This window comes from Kogia breviceps, chromosome 14, assembly GCF_026419965.1.
Source record: "Kogia breviceps isolate mKogBre1 chromosome 14, mKogBre1 haplotype 1, whole genome shotgun sequence".
NCBI classification, from domain to species: Eukaryota; Metazoa; Chordata; class Mammalia; order Artiodactyla; family Physeteridae; genus Kogia; species Kogia breviceps.
This window is the reverse complement of record NC_081323.1, coordinates 63,340,447-63,358,103: the sequence shown is the minus strand read 5'-3', so window position 1 is coordinate 63,358,103 and position 17,657 is coordinate 63,340,447. Positions and strand designations below refer to the sequence as shown.

General features: G+C 45.9%; 1 protein-coding gene across 2 annotated transcripts in view; it reads left to right on the top strand.

The window, feature by feature from the left end:
- CPPED1 (calcineurin like phosphoesterase domain containing 1) overlaps positions 1 to 17,657 on the top strand; it is a 232,896-nt gene that overhangs the window by 151,229 nt on the left and 64,010 nt on the right. For both annotated transcript variants that reach the window (XM_067012535.1, XM_067012534.1), the window contains one exon: positions 15,611 to 15,722. In XM_067012535.1, coding sequence (XP_066868636.1) covers positions 15,611 to 15,722 — 112 coding nt within the window. The remainder of the gene's footprint in view (positions 1 to 15,610; positions 15,723 to 17,657) is intronic.

The following is a 17,657-nucleotide window of genomic DNA, read 5'->3' as shown; positions in this document are numbered from 1 at the left end:
GAACAGATGGTGTAATTATAAAGCTGTCAGAAATGGCAGCCGGGGTCAGCCCCATGACCCGTCCCTCCATTCCCGGCAGGGATGCTGGGGGAGAGCTGTCAGCCTTCCTGGTGCTCTGGGGAGGATGCTGCTCCACACCCTGCTTCCCTTCCCCACGGTGGAGCATTTGGCTTCCTCTCCAAGACAGCTGAAGCCTGTGACAGCCTGTCCCACCTCTGCAGTCACACGTTAAAAAGCTATTTCCAGCATCCCACTTTTATCCACACATTAAACAGAAGGGGTCCTTCCCTTTCCCGTTGGTAATGACCCCCTGCCTCTCAGGAGTTGGCTTTTCAGTGTCTTTCCGGAGAAGAAGAGAAGGTGACTCACGTCTCACAAGGCCGAAATCATTAGTTTCGGGGCAAATGCATGTAGATGTGGGTAAATGCTTTAAAGTTAATCCCTCTGGTCAATAGTCTCTACACTTATCGGGAAAGAAGTAGATGGTACAAGGTTTTAAAAGGAACACAGAGACCAGAGACAAACATTTCCATTACATCATGGGTTAGACAGATCATTAAGTGGGCACTAAGTTCTACTGAAGGTTTAGGGAAGAATGTATAATTCTGGAATGTTAGAGCAAGGAAGACCCTGTAAGAAAATCTAGTCTAGCAATGGCCAGTAAGAGGCACTCTTTCCATCATGTCCCCTCTCACACCCGTGCCAGACATTTACTCCTACCAGGGGTGGTCCTGTGACTCATTTTAACCACGTGAAATATGGAAGAAGTAACAGCATGCCAGTTCTGGATCCAAACCTCCAGAAAACCTGGCACTTTTGTGTGTCGGGGGGGATCCAGCCACCATGTAAAGAAGCCCAAGTCATATGAAAAGGACCACATGAGGAGAGAGAGAAAAGTGCCAGCCCTCCAGCTGTCCCCTCCAAGGCACCACACACGCGAGTGAGGCCATCTTGTCAGAACCACCATAGCCACCATTGCACTTCAACTGCGTGAGACCAAGTGAGAGCAGCTGAAGAACCACCCAGCTGAGCACAGCCTCCCCACAGATAAGCAAATAATGGGAATGCATTTTACTGAGGAGGAAAGTGAGGCGTAGAGAGGTTCAGTAAATTCCTTGAAAAACTTAATTGTGATATGAAGGGTGCATTGGTATTAAGAGGGGAGACCACTCCAAACACAGCGACTGCTACATGTGGAGGTCCTATAGCAGGAGGGAACCATGTCATGCAAGGAACACCATGGGGATAGTGGCATTTGATGAGGCAGGCAGCACCCAGTGATTGGTCCAGGCATGGGCACGTGGATTCTAGGTACTTTGGCCATAAGCATCTTTGCCATAGACACCTTTGCTGCAGCAATTTTTCCATAAACATTTTTGCCGAGTAACCAATTGGCCGTAAGGCAATTTTGCTGTAAAAGATAAAATAATGAAAAATAAAAGAGGGACATTAAAGAGGACATGATGAAACATGAGAAATGATTAACAAAATTAAAAAGACTTTATCATGAACTACAAAATATTTGAATACATTTAAAATGTGTGTGGATTCATGGCAGTAGTGTGCAAAAAAACTGATTTTATTTTGTGGGTTGTACCAAAACAGCTGTCTTCCAAGTCTTTTGTTCATAATATTATGCGTTTTTTTTTTTTTTTGCTTTTTGATTTGTTTCCTTATTCAGCATCATGCATTTTTGCTAAAATTTCTTCCTTCATTGAGAAGTATCAGTTTCCCAATACTAGGATGCATATTTGTAATGCAACACAAAAACCTTCTACACTGTTTTTGTTCTTGGTGTGTGGTCATATATTCATCAATAGACATTCCATAGTTCTGTGGGACATGCAGGCCCTCGGCCTCTTTCTCCTTTGATGTAGTGTATTTCAAAATAAGAAACCAACTCTTGGGCAAATCCTCATCATCAGTCAGCTCAATAATGCCATCAATAACGTCACTGATGGAGGAAGTGCTAAAAAATTTCAACCAGTTGAAAACCAAACTGTCAAAACACACTGTCAACCAGTTATTTTATCTTTGGTGTCAAAATTGCCTGATGGCCATTTAGTTACGTGGCGAAATGTTTGCAGCAAAAATGGCTGAGGCAAAGATGTCTACGACAAAGAAGCTTAGGGTGAAATTTTGAGGCCTGGGGCATGTGACCCAGTTCTGGCCAACGAGATGTAAGGGGAATTCTGCAGGGGCTCTGGGGAAAGAGTTTCCTCCTTGGTTAAAAGAAAGCATATGTTCCAAGGGAACCCCTCCCTCCCCGCCCGCTTTGGGGCATCATGAGGTTGTGGCGTTTGTGCAATCCTCGGAGGGAGGTAAAACAAAACAAAACAAAAATTGCAGGGAAACTATCCCAGAGTCCATGTGGACATCGTCAAAGGGCTGAATGAAGCACTTTGGAACCACCTACCCCCAGGCTGCTCATTCAAGGACAGAATAAATGTCTTTGTTGTTTGGGCCACTTTTAGCCAGGCATTCTGTTACTTGCAGCCCAAAAGTATTGTACCGGTTTTTCAGAAGAGAATTGGAGGATTGGCCAAGGGGAAACAAACAGATGGGTGCCTGACTACCAAGCCAATGCCCTCAGCAGCCCTCCCACTCAGAAAAGCCCATGACTCAGAACTTGGTCTAGGCAGAGAGGAAGCTTTGTGAGATCATAGGGTTACGTGTACCTGGCCCCTACACACTGCAGCATCTCTTAGCCTGCAAACGATCTGTGTTCCTGTGATGCTACCTGTGACCTGTTGCTTGTGTTTTGTGAACTATTCTAGCAAATGATGGAACCCAAGGAAGGGGTCATGGGAACCTCCTATTTGCAGCCAAGTCGGACAGACTTTGAGGGTAACCTGGGGACATACTACTTTTGATCATTGTCTGAAGTTGTTGGGGACAGTCATGTGGGATGGACCCTTTAACCTGTAGGGTCTGCACTAACTCTGAGTAGTGTCAGAAGTGGATTGTAGCATACCTAGCTGGTGTTGCAGAGAATTGCCTGATATGTGAAAAACCTACACATCTGGTGTTAGAAGCAAAATGTGGTAGCAGTGAGGGAGCAAGGGAGAAACGCAGTGGTGCTTTTCCCAGAAGCCTCCTCTTCATCCCAGCCCACTGCTCGGGTCCTCTCTGAACCTTCATTTCCTCATCCATAAAATAGGAATAATCAGAGCTACCTCATAGGATTGTAATCAAAATTAAAGAAGATAAATCTGGAAGCATTTTGAAATAAAAAAAGCTATTAAAAATTATGTATGACCCTGTTCCTGTTAAACTGTGAGCAAAGAGCATTTCACCTTAAAAATTGTTTTAATCCCCAGTTCTTAGCAAAAGATTTGGCACAGGCTAGGGTGCTTGATAAATGTTTGTTAATGACATAAATAGTTGATATTTGGTGAGCTCTTATTAGAGATTATCTCATTTAATACTTACAGCCCCTTAAGACAGATAGATATTATAATTTTTTTCTTTTTTTCAGCCACGCCTAGTGGCTAGCAGGATCTCAGTTCCCCGATCAGGGAATGAACCCGGGCCACGGCAGTGAACGTGCCGAATCCTAAGCACTAGGCCACCAGGGAACTCAGATAGATATTAGTATTAATGCCATCTTACAGATGAGGAAAGGAAGGCTCAGAGAAGCTGGGTCACTTTCCCAAAGTCATACAGTAAGTGGTGGAAGCAGGCCTTAAACCCTGCTGTCTCTGCCCTCTGTGCTTATACCTATAACCACCACATTAGACTGGACATGGGGTTGGCTTCAAGGCACGGGAGCGACTTCCTCAACCAGGAGGAGGAGTCAAGAGTTTGAAAGGACAAGTGGTCTACACGGAGGTGGCGGGAAGAAGCCGAGTGATCTGGGAGCTGATCTGGAAGCTTCTGGACTGGACCAGCGCTTCCGAGTTGGCAGGGCAGGGTCTCTGCCTTCTACACGCTCATCACACAAACCGCCCCCTGCAATGGGGGCTGGTGACAGATGCATAGCGACCCAGCAAACACCCCTTGCTCACCCACTTTAATTAGGAGGAGGTGTCAAGACCCATTAGGATCACCTGGGAATTCCATGCTAGGACCAGCACCTGCACACGCTCCAAAACGCTGCCTTCCCACCCCAGCTAGTGTTTCATCAACATTTATTCATTCATACATTCATTCCTTTATCGCTAGTATTTTTTTTTTTTCTTTTTTTGCAGTACGCGGCCCCTCACCACTGTGGCCTCTCCCGCCGCGGAGCACAGGCTCCGGACGCGCAGGCTCAGCGGCCATGGCTCACAGGCCCACCTGCTCCGCGGCATGTGGGATCTTCCTGGACCGGGGCACGAACCCGCGTCCCCTGCATCGGCAGGCGGACTCCCAACCATTGCGCCACCAGGGAAGCCCGCTAGTATTTTTTTTAAGTATTAATCATTTTTATTTTTTTTTTATTGAAGTGTAGTTGATTTACAATGTTGTGTTAGCTTCAGGTGTACAGCAAAGTGACTCAGTTATATATATATATTCTTTTTCAGATTCATTTCCATTATAAGTTACTACAAGATATTGAATATAGTTTCCTGTAATTTTTTTTAATCAAGCAGATAATACAGCCACATGGTAAAATTGTCAAACAGCACAAGAAGATATACGACAAAAAGTAGATCCCCCTTTCACGCCAGACCTCTGAGGCCACCTCCTCCCAAGCCATGGTTATTTTAAGTTTCTTGTGTGTCCTTCCAGAAATGTCTTATGCATACACAAACGTGCAAATGCTATTGTCTCCAATTTAAAAAAACATATACACAGGAGCCCGCCTGCCACAACTAAGGAGCCCGAGCGCTGCAACTAAGACCTGGTGCAACCCAAAGGAAAAAAAAAAAACACATACACACAATTTTTCCCAGTTCATAAGGCATTTTGGACATCTCCGAATAACACCACATGACCAACTGTTACATTCTTTTCATGGCCGCCCAGCACCCCATGACTTCTTGATTTCCAGGTCATCTGATGATATTTACGTTGTGCCCGATCATTTGTTATTACAGGTGATGCTTCAATGAGCTCTTTAGATCATCCATCTTTGATTGATGTCAGAATATCCATAGGAAACCAATTCCTAGTCGTGGAAATGCTGGGTCAATGGCTAAGTGCATTTTGAATTTCAGTAGATATCACCACCCAATGCAATGTCACCTACTCACTCTTTCCCCAAAATGTATGAGAGTCTCTGGGGCAGGATCCATTTCACTCCATTTCCTAATAGGTGGGTCCAACTTGTCTCTTTGAGATTCCACAAACGTTCCCTCAGCCCCTGCTAGGTGTCCACCTCTACCTAGATCCTCTAACACAAGTTATTAACCAGGATTATGAGGCTGGCTGGCCTTTAAATGATTTTTTAAAAATATCATTTGGATAATATAAATAATGCATGCTCATATAAGTGATTGAAAAGACCTCCTAACAGTGAAGGGACATGTTTACGACATAATAGTAAATAGCAAATATAGAATGCCAAGAGTGATTCTTAAACTCGGGTCTGTATCAGCATCCCTGGGATCTAGTTAAAAATACAGACATCAGGACCCCAGCCCTGCAGGTCCTGACTCAATAGACTTGGGATAGGGCCAGGGCAAAAAATCTGTATTTTTAACAAGCTCACCAAGAGATGCTGTACATTCTTAAAATGTTATATATTCACTATAATCTCAAATATGATCAAAGAACAAAAAAATGGGGTTTATCAAAGAGTGAACAATGCTTGTCTCTGGGTGGAGTGAGTCTGAGCTAGTTTCTTCTCGGTGCTTTGCTGTGTTTTCCAAATTTTCCAACTTTGATGTTCAGAAAATAAAAGGATGCTCTAAAAATCTGTACCCACCTTTTCTCCCTCCCTCCACTCTTTCCTTCCTTCCTGATTCATCCTAGATTGAAGAAGACTAGAAGGGTGTGAAGCTTGGTTATAATACCTGATCCTGTATTGGATGGGTTTGCCGTAAAGAACATCATTGGGGCAATTATCAAAACGTGCATAAAGTCTCTGGGTGAGAGGCGTATGGGAGTTGTTTGTTATAATTGTGCAACTTTTATGTAAGTTGAAAACTCCAAGACTTTATGGAAGCATCTCATCATCACCTTGGTGAGATAATAAAGCTTTTCTGTAGCTTGAATTCTAAAGCATCATAATATGCCTCCGTACTTAAAAAAAAAGTCTAATATTGGGTCTTTCTGAAATACCTTATTGATGGAAGTCCATGCATCTTCTGCCATAAAAAATATTTATCAAAGTCAGGAAATTAACATTGATGTGGTACTGTTATACAATCCATGGATCAATTTTCCCAATAATGTCTTTTACATACAAATCTTTAAATTGTATTTTCTCATTCAGGATCCAACCCAGGATTATATATTGCGTTTGGTGGTCATGTCTCTTTAATCGCCTTTCATCTAGAATGTTCCTCAGTCTTTCTTTGCTTTTCAGGACCCTGACATTTTGCAGAGTACAAGCCAGTTATCGTGTAGAATGTTCCTCGATTTGGGTTTGCCTGACGTTTTCTCATCGTTAGATTCAGGTAATGCAGTTTTGGCAGGAATGCCCCAACCTGATCTTGTGTTTTTCTTTGCATGTCAGAGGAGGAGACTCACGGTGTGGTTTGTCTCATCCTGATGTCCTTAACTTTGATCGCCCAATTTAGGTGGTGCCTGCTGGTTTTCTTCACTGTCGAGTGGGCTACTCTTGCCTTTGTAACCAACCAGGAATATGTGGGGAGTTATTTTGAGACCATATGACTATCCTTTTCCTTATCAAACTTTCACTGCTTCATTTTAGCTTCCACTGACGATTCTCCACTGAAACAAGTATTATGATGGTTGCCAAATCTTACATCATTGTTGAAAGGATTAAAAGCAAGTATATATCAAAGGACTTGACCTACTAGTTATTTTTTTTAACACATTTATTTTATTTATTTATTTTGACTGCATTGGGTCTTCATAGCTGCGCGCAGGCTTTCTCTGGTTGCGGTGAGCAGGGGCTACTCTTCGTTGCGGTGCGCGGGCCTCTCATTGTGGTGGCTTCTCTTATTGCGGAGCACGGGCTATAGGTGGCGCAGGCTTCAGTAGTTGCAGCACGCAGGTGCAGTAGCTGCGGCTCGCGGGCCTTAGAGCACACGGGCTTCAGTTGTTTTGGCGTGCGGGCTCAGTAGTTGTGGCTTGCGGGCTCTAGAGCGCAGGCTTCAGTAGTTGTGGCACACAGGCTTAGTTGCTCCGCGGCATGTGGGATATTCCCGGACCAGGGCTCGAACCAGTATCCCCTACATTGGCAGGCTGATTCTTAACAACTGCGCCACCACGGAAGTCCTTGACCTGCTAGTTATACTTCAAGGAAAGTCATGTTGTATGTCAATTATATCTCAATAAAGCTGGGGGAAAAAAAGGGAAACTATCTCAAGGAAGCAATATAAGATGTGAACAAAGATTTGGGTACAAAGATTTTCATGGCAACATTGTTAATAAGAGCAAAATTGGAAAGTCAAGCACTAGTAAATTGATATCAAGAAATATGAGTTATTCATTTAAAGCAAGTTTTTGAAGAGATTTTTCACCACCGAATGCTAAGTAATGAAAGCTAAGGTATCAAACTACATTTGGCTAAATGCAATTTTGTATCCTAACTTGGATCCTAGAACAGAAGAAGGATGTCAGTGGAAAAGCTGGTGAAATTCAGATAAAGTCTGTAGTTGAGTTAATAACAATGTACATTATTAACAATATTAAATTCTTGGTTTTTAATAAATGTATCATGGTATGTAGGATATTATTATTAGGGGGAACTGGGTCTGGGCTATACCAGAACTCTCTATACTATCTAAGCAACTTTTCTGTAAATCTAAAATAATTCCAAAATAAAAACTCCATTTAAAAAATTGGGAGTGATGGATCTGTTCATTATCTTCTTTGTGGTGGTGGTTCCATGAGTGTATACAATTGTGAAAACATTTTAAATTATACACATTAAATATGTGCAGTTTATTATATGTTAATTATACCTTGATCGAGCTTTTTTTTTTAAGAAAAAACGGTATGTGGTAACTCTCCATTATGTTAAAATACAGGCATTAGGAAAAATACTGGATTGAAATATATCAAAATGATGTTGGTATCTGTAGCTAGTGGGATTATATAGGTGACTATCATTTTATTTTTGTAATTTGATGTAATTTGCAAGACGTGCAAGACTTGAATAAACAGAGGGAACCACTATTTTTAAAAGGGGTGGTTTGTAATAATAAAGCTTTGCTTCCTTGTCTGTGAAGCCTCTGGCTCCTAATAAGAGCTGATGCCATTCCCCACCTTTGCTCATTAAGACAATGCAAATAAACAAAACCTGAAGAAAGAAGAAATCCCCCTCCCCCTCTCACAGCCGAGGCCTCTCAGATGGCCTGGTAGTAAAGAGCCTGAAAACATGCACCTAATGCTGGAGATCTCAGAGCAGTGGTCCTGAGTTCCCTGAGTATGTCGGGTTGCTTGTGACAATGCGGGCCCCCAGTCCCCACCAGCAGCGGCCGTGACTCGGTGGGTCTGGGGTGGGGGAGGGGCGGGGCCGGGAACCATTCGCCCAGCACCTCGGGTGAATCTGACTCAGGTGATGGAGATCGGGCCCTGGGGCCTGAGAGTCGGCCCCGGGCTCCGCCAGGTGGGGGCCATATTACCCGGCTTGGCTTAAAGCCCACGTGACCCCAGCCCGTTGTGGCTGGAACTTCCGGATCTCCCGCAGGCCCTGGAGGATGTCCCTGGAAGCCAGAGAGGTGAGTAGCCCCCCGCCTCCATCCACAGGGGGACACGGGTGGGGCTGGGGCAGCTCCGTGGACCTCAGACGTGTGTCTGTGACCCCGGGGACCTGGCCTTGGGCCAGGCCTCTGAGCTTTCACTCAACTTCAGGACGCAACTCATTGCTGGAGGGTCGGGAGGAGAGGGGAAGGCGGGTGTGGTGGGACGGCCGAGGGGACAAAGGCTAGCCTGTGCCGGTGCCGGGCAAGCAGAGGAGAACCCCTGGCACCTGTGACACTGCAGGGACAGGCAGGGACAGAATTGCTGGGAGAGGGAGGAGGGACTGGCTGCCCCATGCTGGATATGAAGGCTTTTTAAACTGTAAGCTCCGCACTCTGGGCCCTGTTGTTGGAGAGAGAGGAGGGGTGCGTGGAAAAGAGAGCAGCAGACCCGTCTCTTTGTCCCCTCCACTGGCTGTGACCTAATTAGGAAGCAGCTGAGATTGCTGTGCTGGGAGCAGCTGCCACCTCCCAGGTAATAACTCAGCCTGGGGGACACACATTTCTGTGTCCCTAGCTCCTGCAGCACCTGTGTCTCCGCCTGGCTCCCTTTTTTTTCCTTGACTGGGAGGTCCTCCCAGGAGCAGCCTGAGGCTTCAGGCACAGAGAATCCAGATAAAGGACAGATTTTCGTGGTCTGGTGGTGGCAACTGACCATCACAAGATAGCTTGAGAGAAAAGGGCTAGAGCTGCCCAAAGAAGGCGCCCCAAGCTCAGCCTGGGAGGTCAGGGAGGGTTTCCTGGAAGCGGGTAGACAAGCAGGGGTTGGCCCCTAGGAGGCAGAAATCAAGGTGGAGGTGGGAAGAATCCTCAAAGACGCTGATTCTCAAAGCGTGGTCCCCGGATCAGCTGTCGCAGCATCGCCCCGGAGATTGTTAGAAATGCACATTCTCGGGCCCCACCCAGGCCTCCTGACAAGCTGAGGGTGGGGCCCAGCCATCTGGATTTTAACAGACCCTCCAGGTGCTGCTGATGCACAGGACGTCTGAGAAGCAGTGTCACCTAGCAACTGAAATGTCAGAGCTCAGATAATCCCACCTGCCTGTCTAGAGCACAGCAGGTCTGGGTGCTCCAGGGCCAGAAGCTTGTACCATTTGGTGGGCCTCTTTAAGAAAAGATTGCGGAATCATAGATGTAAAATCAGTTACTGGGTTTCGGAAGGGGCCCTCGCCAGTGAGGGAAGCTGAAACATCATTAGCTTCGTGTGAAGTTTGCCTCTGGATGGACAGCTCTCAGGGTCAGCAGAGGGAAGGCAGATGCTGGAAGCAGAAAGAACAGGACCCTTTAACCCACCAGCTGGCCCGTGGCTTTGCCCCAGTGGAGAAATTCTGCGTGGCTTACGTAGACGGTCAGGAAGATGCCTTGTTGCTTGCGTACCACAGACGGTGAGGCATGTCATGCTTATTAAACACAGCTGGCTGGGCCCCTGCCCAGGGTTTGATTCAGCAGGTCTGGAGTGGGAACTGAGAGTTTGCCTCTCTAGCTTCCAGGCAGGCCCAGCTACACAGTTTACAGGGTGCCTTGTTTAAATTAAGAGTCTCAAGATGGTGACAGCAGGACATGAAACCAAGCAGGGGGCCCTTCGGAGCGTAGGGCCTGGATGACTGCATAAGCTGCACGTCTCTGAAGCCGGCCCTGCCTCCCAGGTGATGCTGTCGGTGTGGGGCTTGCCCTTAGAGAACTACTGCCTTAGTGTCCAGAATAAGAAAAATAAGAACAGTATTTCTGGAAATGGAAATAGCATATTCCAGTATATTCCAATGTGTGGATTAGGACTCTACAGTTTACAGAGCATCATTGCCTTGCATCCTCATAATTTTTTAATTAATGGCCAGGCGCGGTGCTAAGCATTTTTTGTGCATCCCCTCATGAAGGGCTCTCATCAACCCTGGAAGTACAGGCAGACCTCAGATATTGCGGGTTTGGTTCCAGACCACTGCAATAAAGCAAATGTCACAATAAAGCGAGTCACACAAATTTTGTGGTTTCCCAGCACATATAAAAGTTATGTCTACACTATACTGTAGTCTAGTAAGCGTGCAGCAGTGTGTCCGAAAAGACAGTGTGCATACCTTAATTTAAAAGGACTTTATTTGTTAAAGAATGCTAACCATCACCTGAGCCTTCAGTAACCTGTAATCTTTTTGCAATAGTCAAATCAGAGATCACGGACCACGTGTCACCATGGCAAGTAATAATAAACAACAACGATAATAATAATAACAAATGAAAGTGTGAGATATTGCAAGAATTACCAAAATGTGACACAGACACAAAGTGATCAAATGCTGTTGCTAAAAATGGCACCAATACACTTGCTAGATGCAGGGCTACCACTGATCTTCAATTTGTCCCTGCAAACAAACGTAATATCTGTGAAGTGCAGTAAGATGAGGTATGACTGTACTTGCCGTGTTATTCCCACTTTGCAGATGAGAAAACTGAGGTTCATCAATTTCAAAGGAACTGCGTAAGAGCCCTCAGTCAGGTCCCAACCCAGGCATCCTGGCTCTAGGGACACAGATCCATCGTCTATCCTTCCCGTCTGCCCCCTTCTTCTGCCGGCCTCATGTTTCTTAACTGAAAGAGGGTGGACAGCACACATAAATCATAAGGCCGAATCTCAGCACCCACAGAGATGATCATCGCTGTAATTTCCTGGGTACTTGCTCTGGGCTGAGTACTTTGCATACGCTCGCTGGGCTCCCTGAGGCAGGTCCTATTTCCATTATTACAGGGGAGGGAGCTGGAGCGTGTGTCTGGCGGGATCAGGATCCTAATCTGAGTCTGCCTGATCACAGCTCGGGGGATACCCCACCACTGCGCCATGGCTGTTACAACTCACAGGACTGACCGGGGTCTGGTGGGCAGGGCAGGGCCAACCCCCAGGCCGTGGGCTTCTGAACCACTGCTCCCAGTGAGCCCGCCTGGAGTGAGACCCCTTGTAGCGAGCGGGGCCTGGTCACTGCCTGAACACACCCACGTGACCCCAGCAAGGGTGCGGAGGAGGCCCCAGCCCAGCTGGCGGCATTTTCTTCTTTATATCATGCAAGCCCATCTGACTCCCAGGTCCTGAGAGGGAATCCCCTCTCCTGATACCTGCACAGCCGCCCTGGGGGGGGGTCTCCCCACTTTCCCTGATGCCCCCATGGTCCCTTCTTCCCCCGTGGCAGCCAAGAGACATCCTTGGAAGATGTCCAAAGATCGGCTGATACTGTTCTTTGCCTAAAACCACGAATGGCAGCCAACTGCCCTGGACATGAAATCTGAACTCTTGTGTGGCCAGAGGACCTTCCGAGTTTGCACCCCAACCTGCCTGTCCAGCGCCCTGTCGCTCCAGCCGCACTGGTCTGCCTGCAGTTCGCAAACATGCCGTGCACATTCCGCCTCCGGGCCTCTGCACCTCCAGTGCCCTCCACCTGGTGTGCCTTCACCCCAGATCTTTAGTCGTTCAGATGTCAGCTTTTCAGAGAAACTCCCAACTACCCTGTGCCAAGTAACCCCCTCTCTATCGAATCGCCCTTTTTTTTTTTTGTCTTCAGAGGGCTTCTTGTGATCCGAAATGACTTATTAATTTGTTGGCTTATCTGTCAGTTTCCTTCCTTGAAGTCTAAGTGCCAAGGAGGGCAGTGATTTTGTTTTCTTCTTCCTGTGTCCTTGGCACCTATCAGTGTCTGGTTCATAGGAAGTCCTCAACTACACTGTTGGCATATAAATGCCTCTTTTCTCTCCTTGCTCTGATTGTAAACATTGACATTGCCCTGGACATCCCCCCTTTCTCTCACATTTTAGTGCCATGGCTTCAGTAAACGTTGAGTAGCATCCAGAGCTGTTGCTTCAAAGTGCATTCCCAGTCTGATAACTTCCGGCCACCCTGGTCCAAACCACCACTATTTCTTTTTAAATTATTATTATTGAGGTATAGTTAACTTACAATGTTGTGTTAGTTTCAAGTGTACAGCAAAGTGACTAAGTCATGTATATTTTTCAGATTTTTTTCCGTTATAGGTTATTACGAGATACTGAGTAGAGTTCCCTGTGCTCTACAGCAGGTCCTTGTTGGTTACCTGTTTTACATACAGTAGTGTGTGTGTGTTAATCCCAATCTAATCTCCCTCCCCCACACCCCACTCCACTATCCCCTTTGGTAACCATAAGTTTGTTTTCTATGTCTGTGAGTCTATTTCTGTTCCGTAAGTAAGTTTACTTTTATCGGTTTTTTTTAGATTCCACATATAAATGATATCATATGGTATCTGTCTTTCTCTTTCTGACTTCGTTTAGTATGATAATCTCTAGGTCTATCCATCACCACTGCTTCTTGTCTGGACTATTCAGTTGCCTAAATGGGTTCCTGGCATCCACCTCCCCCGCTACGGTCTCTTTGCTATCAAGCCCTGACAGCCGGATTTCTCAACCTTGACTCTATTGACATGTGAGGCTGGATCATCCTTTGCTGGTGGGATGGGGTGTCCTGTGCACTGGGGACACTTAGCATCCCTGCCTTGACCCACTAGAGTCTGGTAGCAACCCCTTGTTTGTGACAAGTCTCCAGAAATGGCCAAATGTCCCCTGGTTGAGAACCGCTGCGCCTAGAGAGATCCTCCTGAAGCATGAAGTACATAATGATCCTCGTCTGCTCAGAACCCTCCAGAGCTTTCTTTATCACTTGCAGTAGCATCCAGAGCCCTGTGTCTGATGTCATCTCCCCCCCCTTCACTCTTCGAGCCACCATCGCCCACTTGCTGGTTCTCAAACCCACCAGGCACCGCGTTTGCACCCACAGTTCCCTTGAGAATGTCCTTCTCCAGATGCCCGTGCCCAGGGCTCACGGTTCCCCCTCCAACCCTCAGCTCCATTGTCACCTCTGCAGAGAGGCTTTCCTGTATGTTCCATCTCAACTAGCCTGGGTCACTACGGGCCTCCTACCTTGTTCTCTTCCCTCGCAGCACTTATTACCTCCTGACATGTCCTCCTTGTTTTCCCCCTTCACACCTTCCAGGGTGTGAGAGATGTGAAAGCTGAGGCTTTGCTTTGCCTGGCACATAATAGGTGCTCAGTGCCTGACAGATAAAGGGGAGAGAAACCACACTCAGAGGGCTGACTTGCAAGCCCCCCAGGCTTTAGACTCTTCCCAGGAATGGCTTTTGCTTGGATGTTTGTGAAGGACTCAGCACAGTGCCTGGCACATATGTTCAGTGACTGTCACCTGCCATCATTATTACCTGCAAGTCTCAGCTCCATCCTTCCATTCCTAACCCTTGTCTTCCCTGCAAGACCAAATCAGTCTCCTGGTTAAAAATCTCTCCTTGTGCCCTTCTTATGTAAGTGATAATTATTTGTGAACTATTTGAATGTCTGTTTCACTGTGCTTATCCAGATGTGTTAAGCTCTGCTGCTGTAACAAGCAAGCCCTTCATCTTATGGGCTCCACACACCGAGGCCTCGCTCTCATGTGAAGACACTCAGTTGTGCTCCACGTGGTGACTCAGGCTCCAGGCTGGCTCCACCTGCTCAGTACTTGGCCTGTGAGGAGAGCTGAGGGTCTTGCCTCACCTCCTAAGTGGGTCAACCTGGAGCTGACAGCCTCACCTCACTGCCACTTAGAGCTTGTAGGCTGGACCCAGTCACAGGGTCCCACCCACCCAGCTGCAGTGGGGCCAGGACCTGGCAGGTGAGGGAGGCAGCACACGGAGACCTGGTGTCGGTACATGTTGTCAGCACAGCCACCTGCTAGGGACTGATCTCCTGTGACTGGGAATCATGTCTGTGCTATTCCTGTATCCTGCCTGTCTAGTCAGAGCCAGACCCATAGTAGGTGCCAAAAAGTGATGTTTGCCTGAAGGAAGGAGCCTTAAAGGTGAACTCATGCTTCAGGATGGGGCTTTGTACCCTGACTCTGCAATTTGCATACTTGCTTTGTGATCTGAGATGCACCCCAGTGTTTGTAGCTTTAGTTTTCTAATCTGTGAAATGCAGTGGATGGCACCCAGCCTACAGGGCTGTTAATGAGACTTAGGCGTGAAGATGCATGTGCATGCTTAGTGCAGGGCAAGGACAGAGTAGGTGCTCAGTGATCCACCCCTGACACACCTTTGAAATGGTTCCTCGTATGTAGACACACAGCAATAATTAAGAATACCTTTGCCTGACACGTTATGGGTTATAATACTCAGTTATGACCACAGATCCCGAGAGGGGGTTATATAAACTCAGAGGTGGAGACTGAGGCAGGGAGGAAACACCCTGCATCACCAGTCACATGGAACACAGATTCGACAGTGAAATCTCAGCCCACCCCCACCCCACTTCCTAGCTGTTTGCTCTTAGGCAAGTCGGTTGTTCTCTATAAAGTGGGAGAAGTGATGGTTCCTATTGTAAAGGGCCTGCCACCCAGTAAGGATCTCACATGGTGGTTCCTTCAACTTGGCCTAATGACACTCTGAGAAGAAGCAACGCCATAGATGGGATCCCAATGTCCCGGATCCCCCAAGGAGGGTTGGGGGCCCCTGTGGGTGACTTCGTGGGGGTGGGGGAGGGAGCCTTAACACCCAAACAGAACAGAACAGCGGGGGAAAGGGGAGGGCAGGGGCTAGGGAGAATCAGCTCTGGTTCCAGCAGTGAGTGGCCCTGCCACTTACCGATAGCCTGACCCTAACATGTTCCTTTTCTAAGCCTCAGTTTCCTGTCTATAAACGGGAGGGGTATGGGTTATTGATAAAGAATGGAAAGCATTTGACACCATGGTCTGCTCAACAGGTAGAACCCATTGTGCTTTATTCTTATTCGCATTGTTCTTTACCATTTAGAACCTGAGAACTCAAGGTGTGCTGGTGATGGGCTGGGCTGTGGGCCTCATGGGAAGAGTCACAGCAGGAATGGAAAAGGATGTCCGGATGGACCCATCCATCGAGGAGGAGGGTAGGTCTCAAAATATTCATGAATATTGGTCAGAAAGCAGCACATGTGGCTTTCAGGCTAGTGGGACTGAGAAACTGAGGTTTAATTTTAATTTAGAATAAATTTTAAAACCTGATACTCCATTCAGTTACTGGAAAAAAAATTTTAAGTATGTTTGGAGCAACTTGGGTACGTGAATCTCCTTTTTCAACCGAAAATGTTACAAAATTTAAAATATATTTCCAATAAAAATTTAGCATCTGGATTAAGATGCTGAAAGTATAAAATTCATACTATCAAAGAATTAGTACCCCTCCAAAAAAGAATGTAAATATCTCGTTAATATTATAGTAAGTTAAAATGATAACATTTTCAATATATTGGGTTAAATAAATATATTATTAAAATTAATTTCACCTATTTTTATTTTTAACCTGGATCCTGGAAAGTATTCAATTATGTACATGGTTTGCCTATATTTCCTTGGACAGCACTTCTGTAGAAGGTCCATCCCACTTTATTTTTGGCAACATTAAGTATTAATGGTATTTTAAATTTTGAACAATTTCGTAGCCAAAAAATAGTATCTCATTTGTTTTTTCTTTCCTGAGGTGAGATGTTCTCTTGGGTTTATAAGCTTATAATTCTGGAAATTGTTTATGTCCATTTTGCTATTAGAGAATTTGTGTTTTTCATTGGATTGTGGGCGATTGTAAGTGTGGTATCTTGCTTTCGAAGTTTGTTGTCTGCCATTTATTTTTTGCTTATATAATTTGATGTAAGGAGTTTAAAGTTTTTACATGGTCAAATAGTTCCTGTGTGTTCAAAAACCATATTTTGGGGGGTTTTTATGGTTTCATTTTTACTATTTGATTAATTCATCTGGGCTTTTTTAAAAGAATATGGTGTGAGATATTGAACTGATGAGAAATTCTGAAGGAAAAACAGCTATTTAAAAATATTTTTAATTACTCAGTATGTGCATACTTTATCTTGTTGTATTTGGGTTATTTTGGGGGGGTGTCATATTTTATGTCTTTATAGGTTTATCACCTTTCATAACACTTTTGCTTGTATTATCTCATGTAAGATTCAAAATAACCCAGGAAGGTAGATGGGGCATGCCGCGTTATCCCATTCTGTGCATATAGAAATCATAGACTTGCCCCAAAATTGCCAGTTTAGAAGTGATGGAGTTGGCACTTGAATACGGGAATTCTGATTTTTGTAACTGGATTTGTGCTGAGTCACTGGGGACCAGAAGAAATACTACTTTCTTAGGTCATTGGGTTGATTCTCCAGGAACTTAAGCAGAACATCTTACTCTTGAAATTTGTTTCCTCAAGTTAAGTAGAACCACCCTCACCCACCTGAGCCTGGTCCCCCACTCACATCCATTGCCTATTTTCTTAGGATTCAAGCAGCTATTTCTAAAGATCCTTTTCAAGACTTTAAACATATTGACCACTTGTGAGGTATTCTCAGTCCTTTCAGAGAATTACATTCATCACAACCTGGATGTTTTAAAGGGTGGCTTAAAAGACTAAAGTCATTTTGGACCACTAGCCATGATCCAAGGTCTCCCCTCCTTTCCCTCCTCTGGTGTGATCTCTGTCATTGGTTTAGAGTGTGCCTTTCCAGACCTTTTCCTATGCGTTAATATCCATACCCTTAGGGGGCTTCCCTGGTGGCGCAGTGGTTGAGAGTCCGCCTGCCGATGCAGGGGACATGGGTTCGTGCCCCGGTCCGGGAAGATCCCACATGCCGCAGAGCGGCTGGGCCCGACCATGGCCGCTGAGCCTGTGCATCCGGAGCCTGTGCATCCGGAGCCTGCGCTACGCAACGGGAGAGGCTGCAATGGGGAGAGGCCCGCGTACCGCAAAAAAAAAAAAAAAAAAATATCCATACCCTTAGGATTTCTTCTTGTTTGGTGTCAACAGTATGCATATATGATGT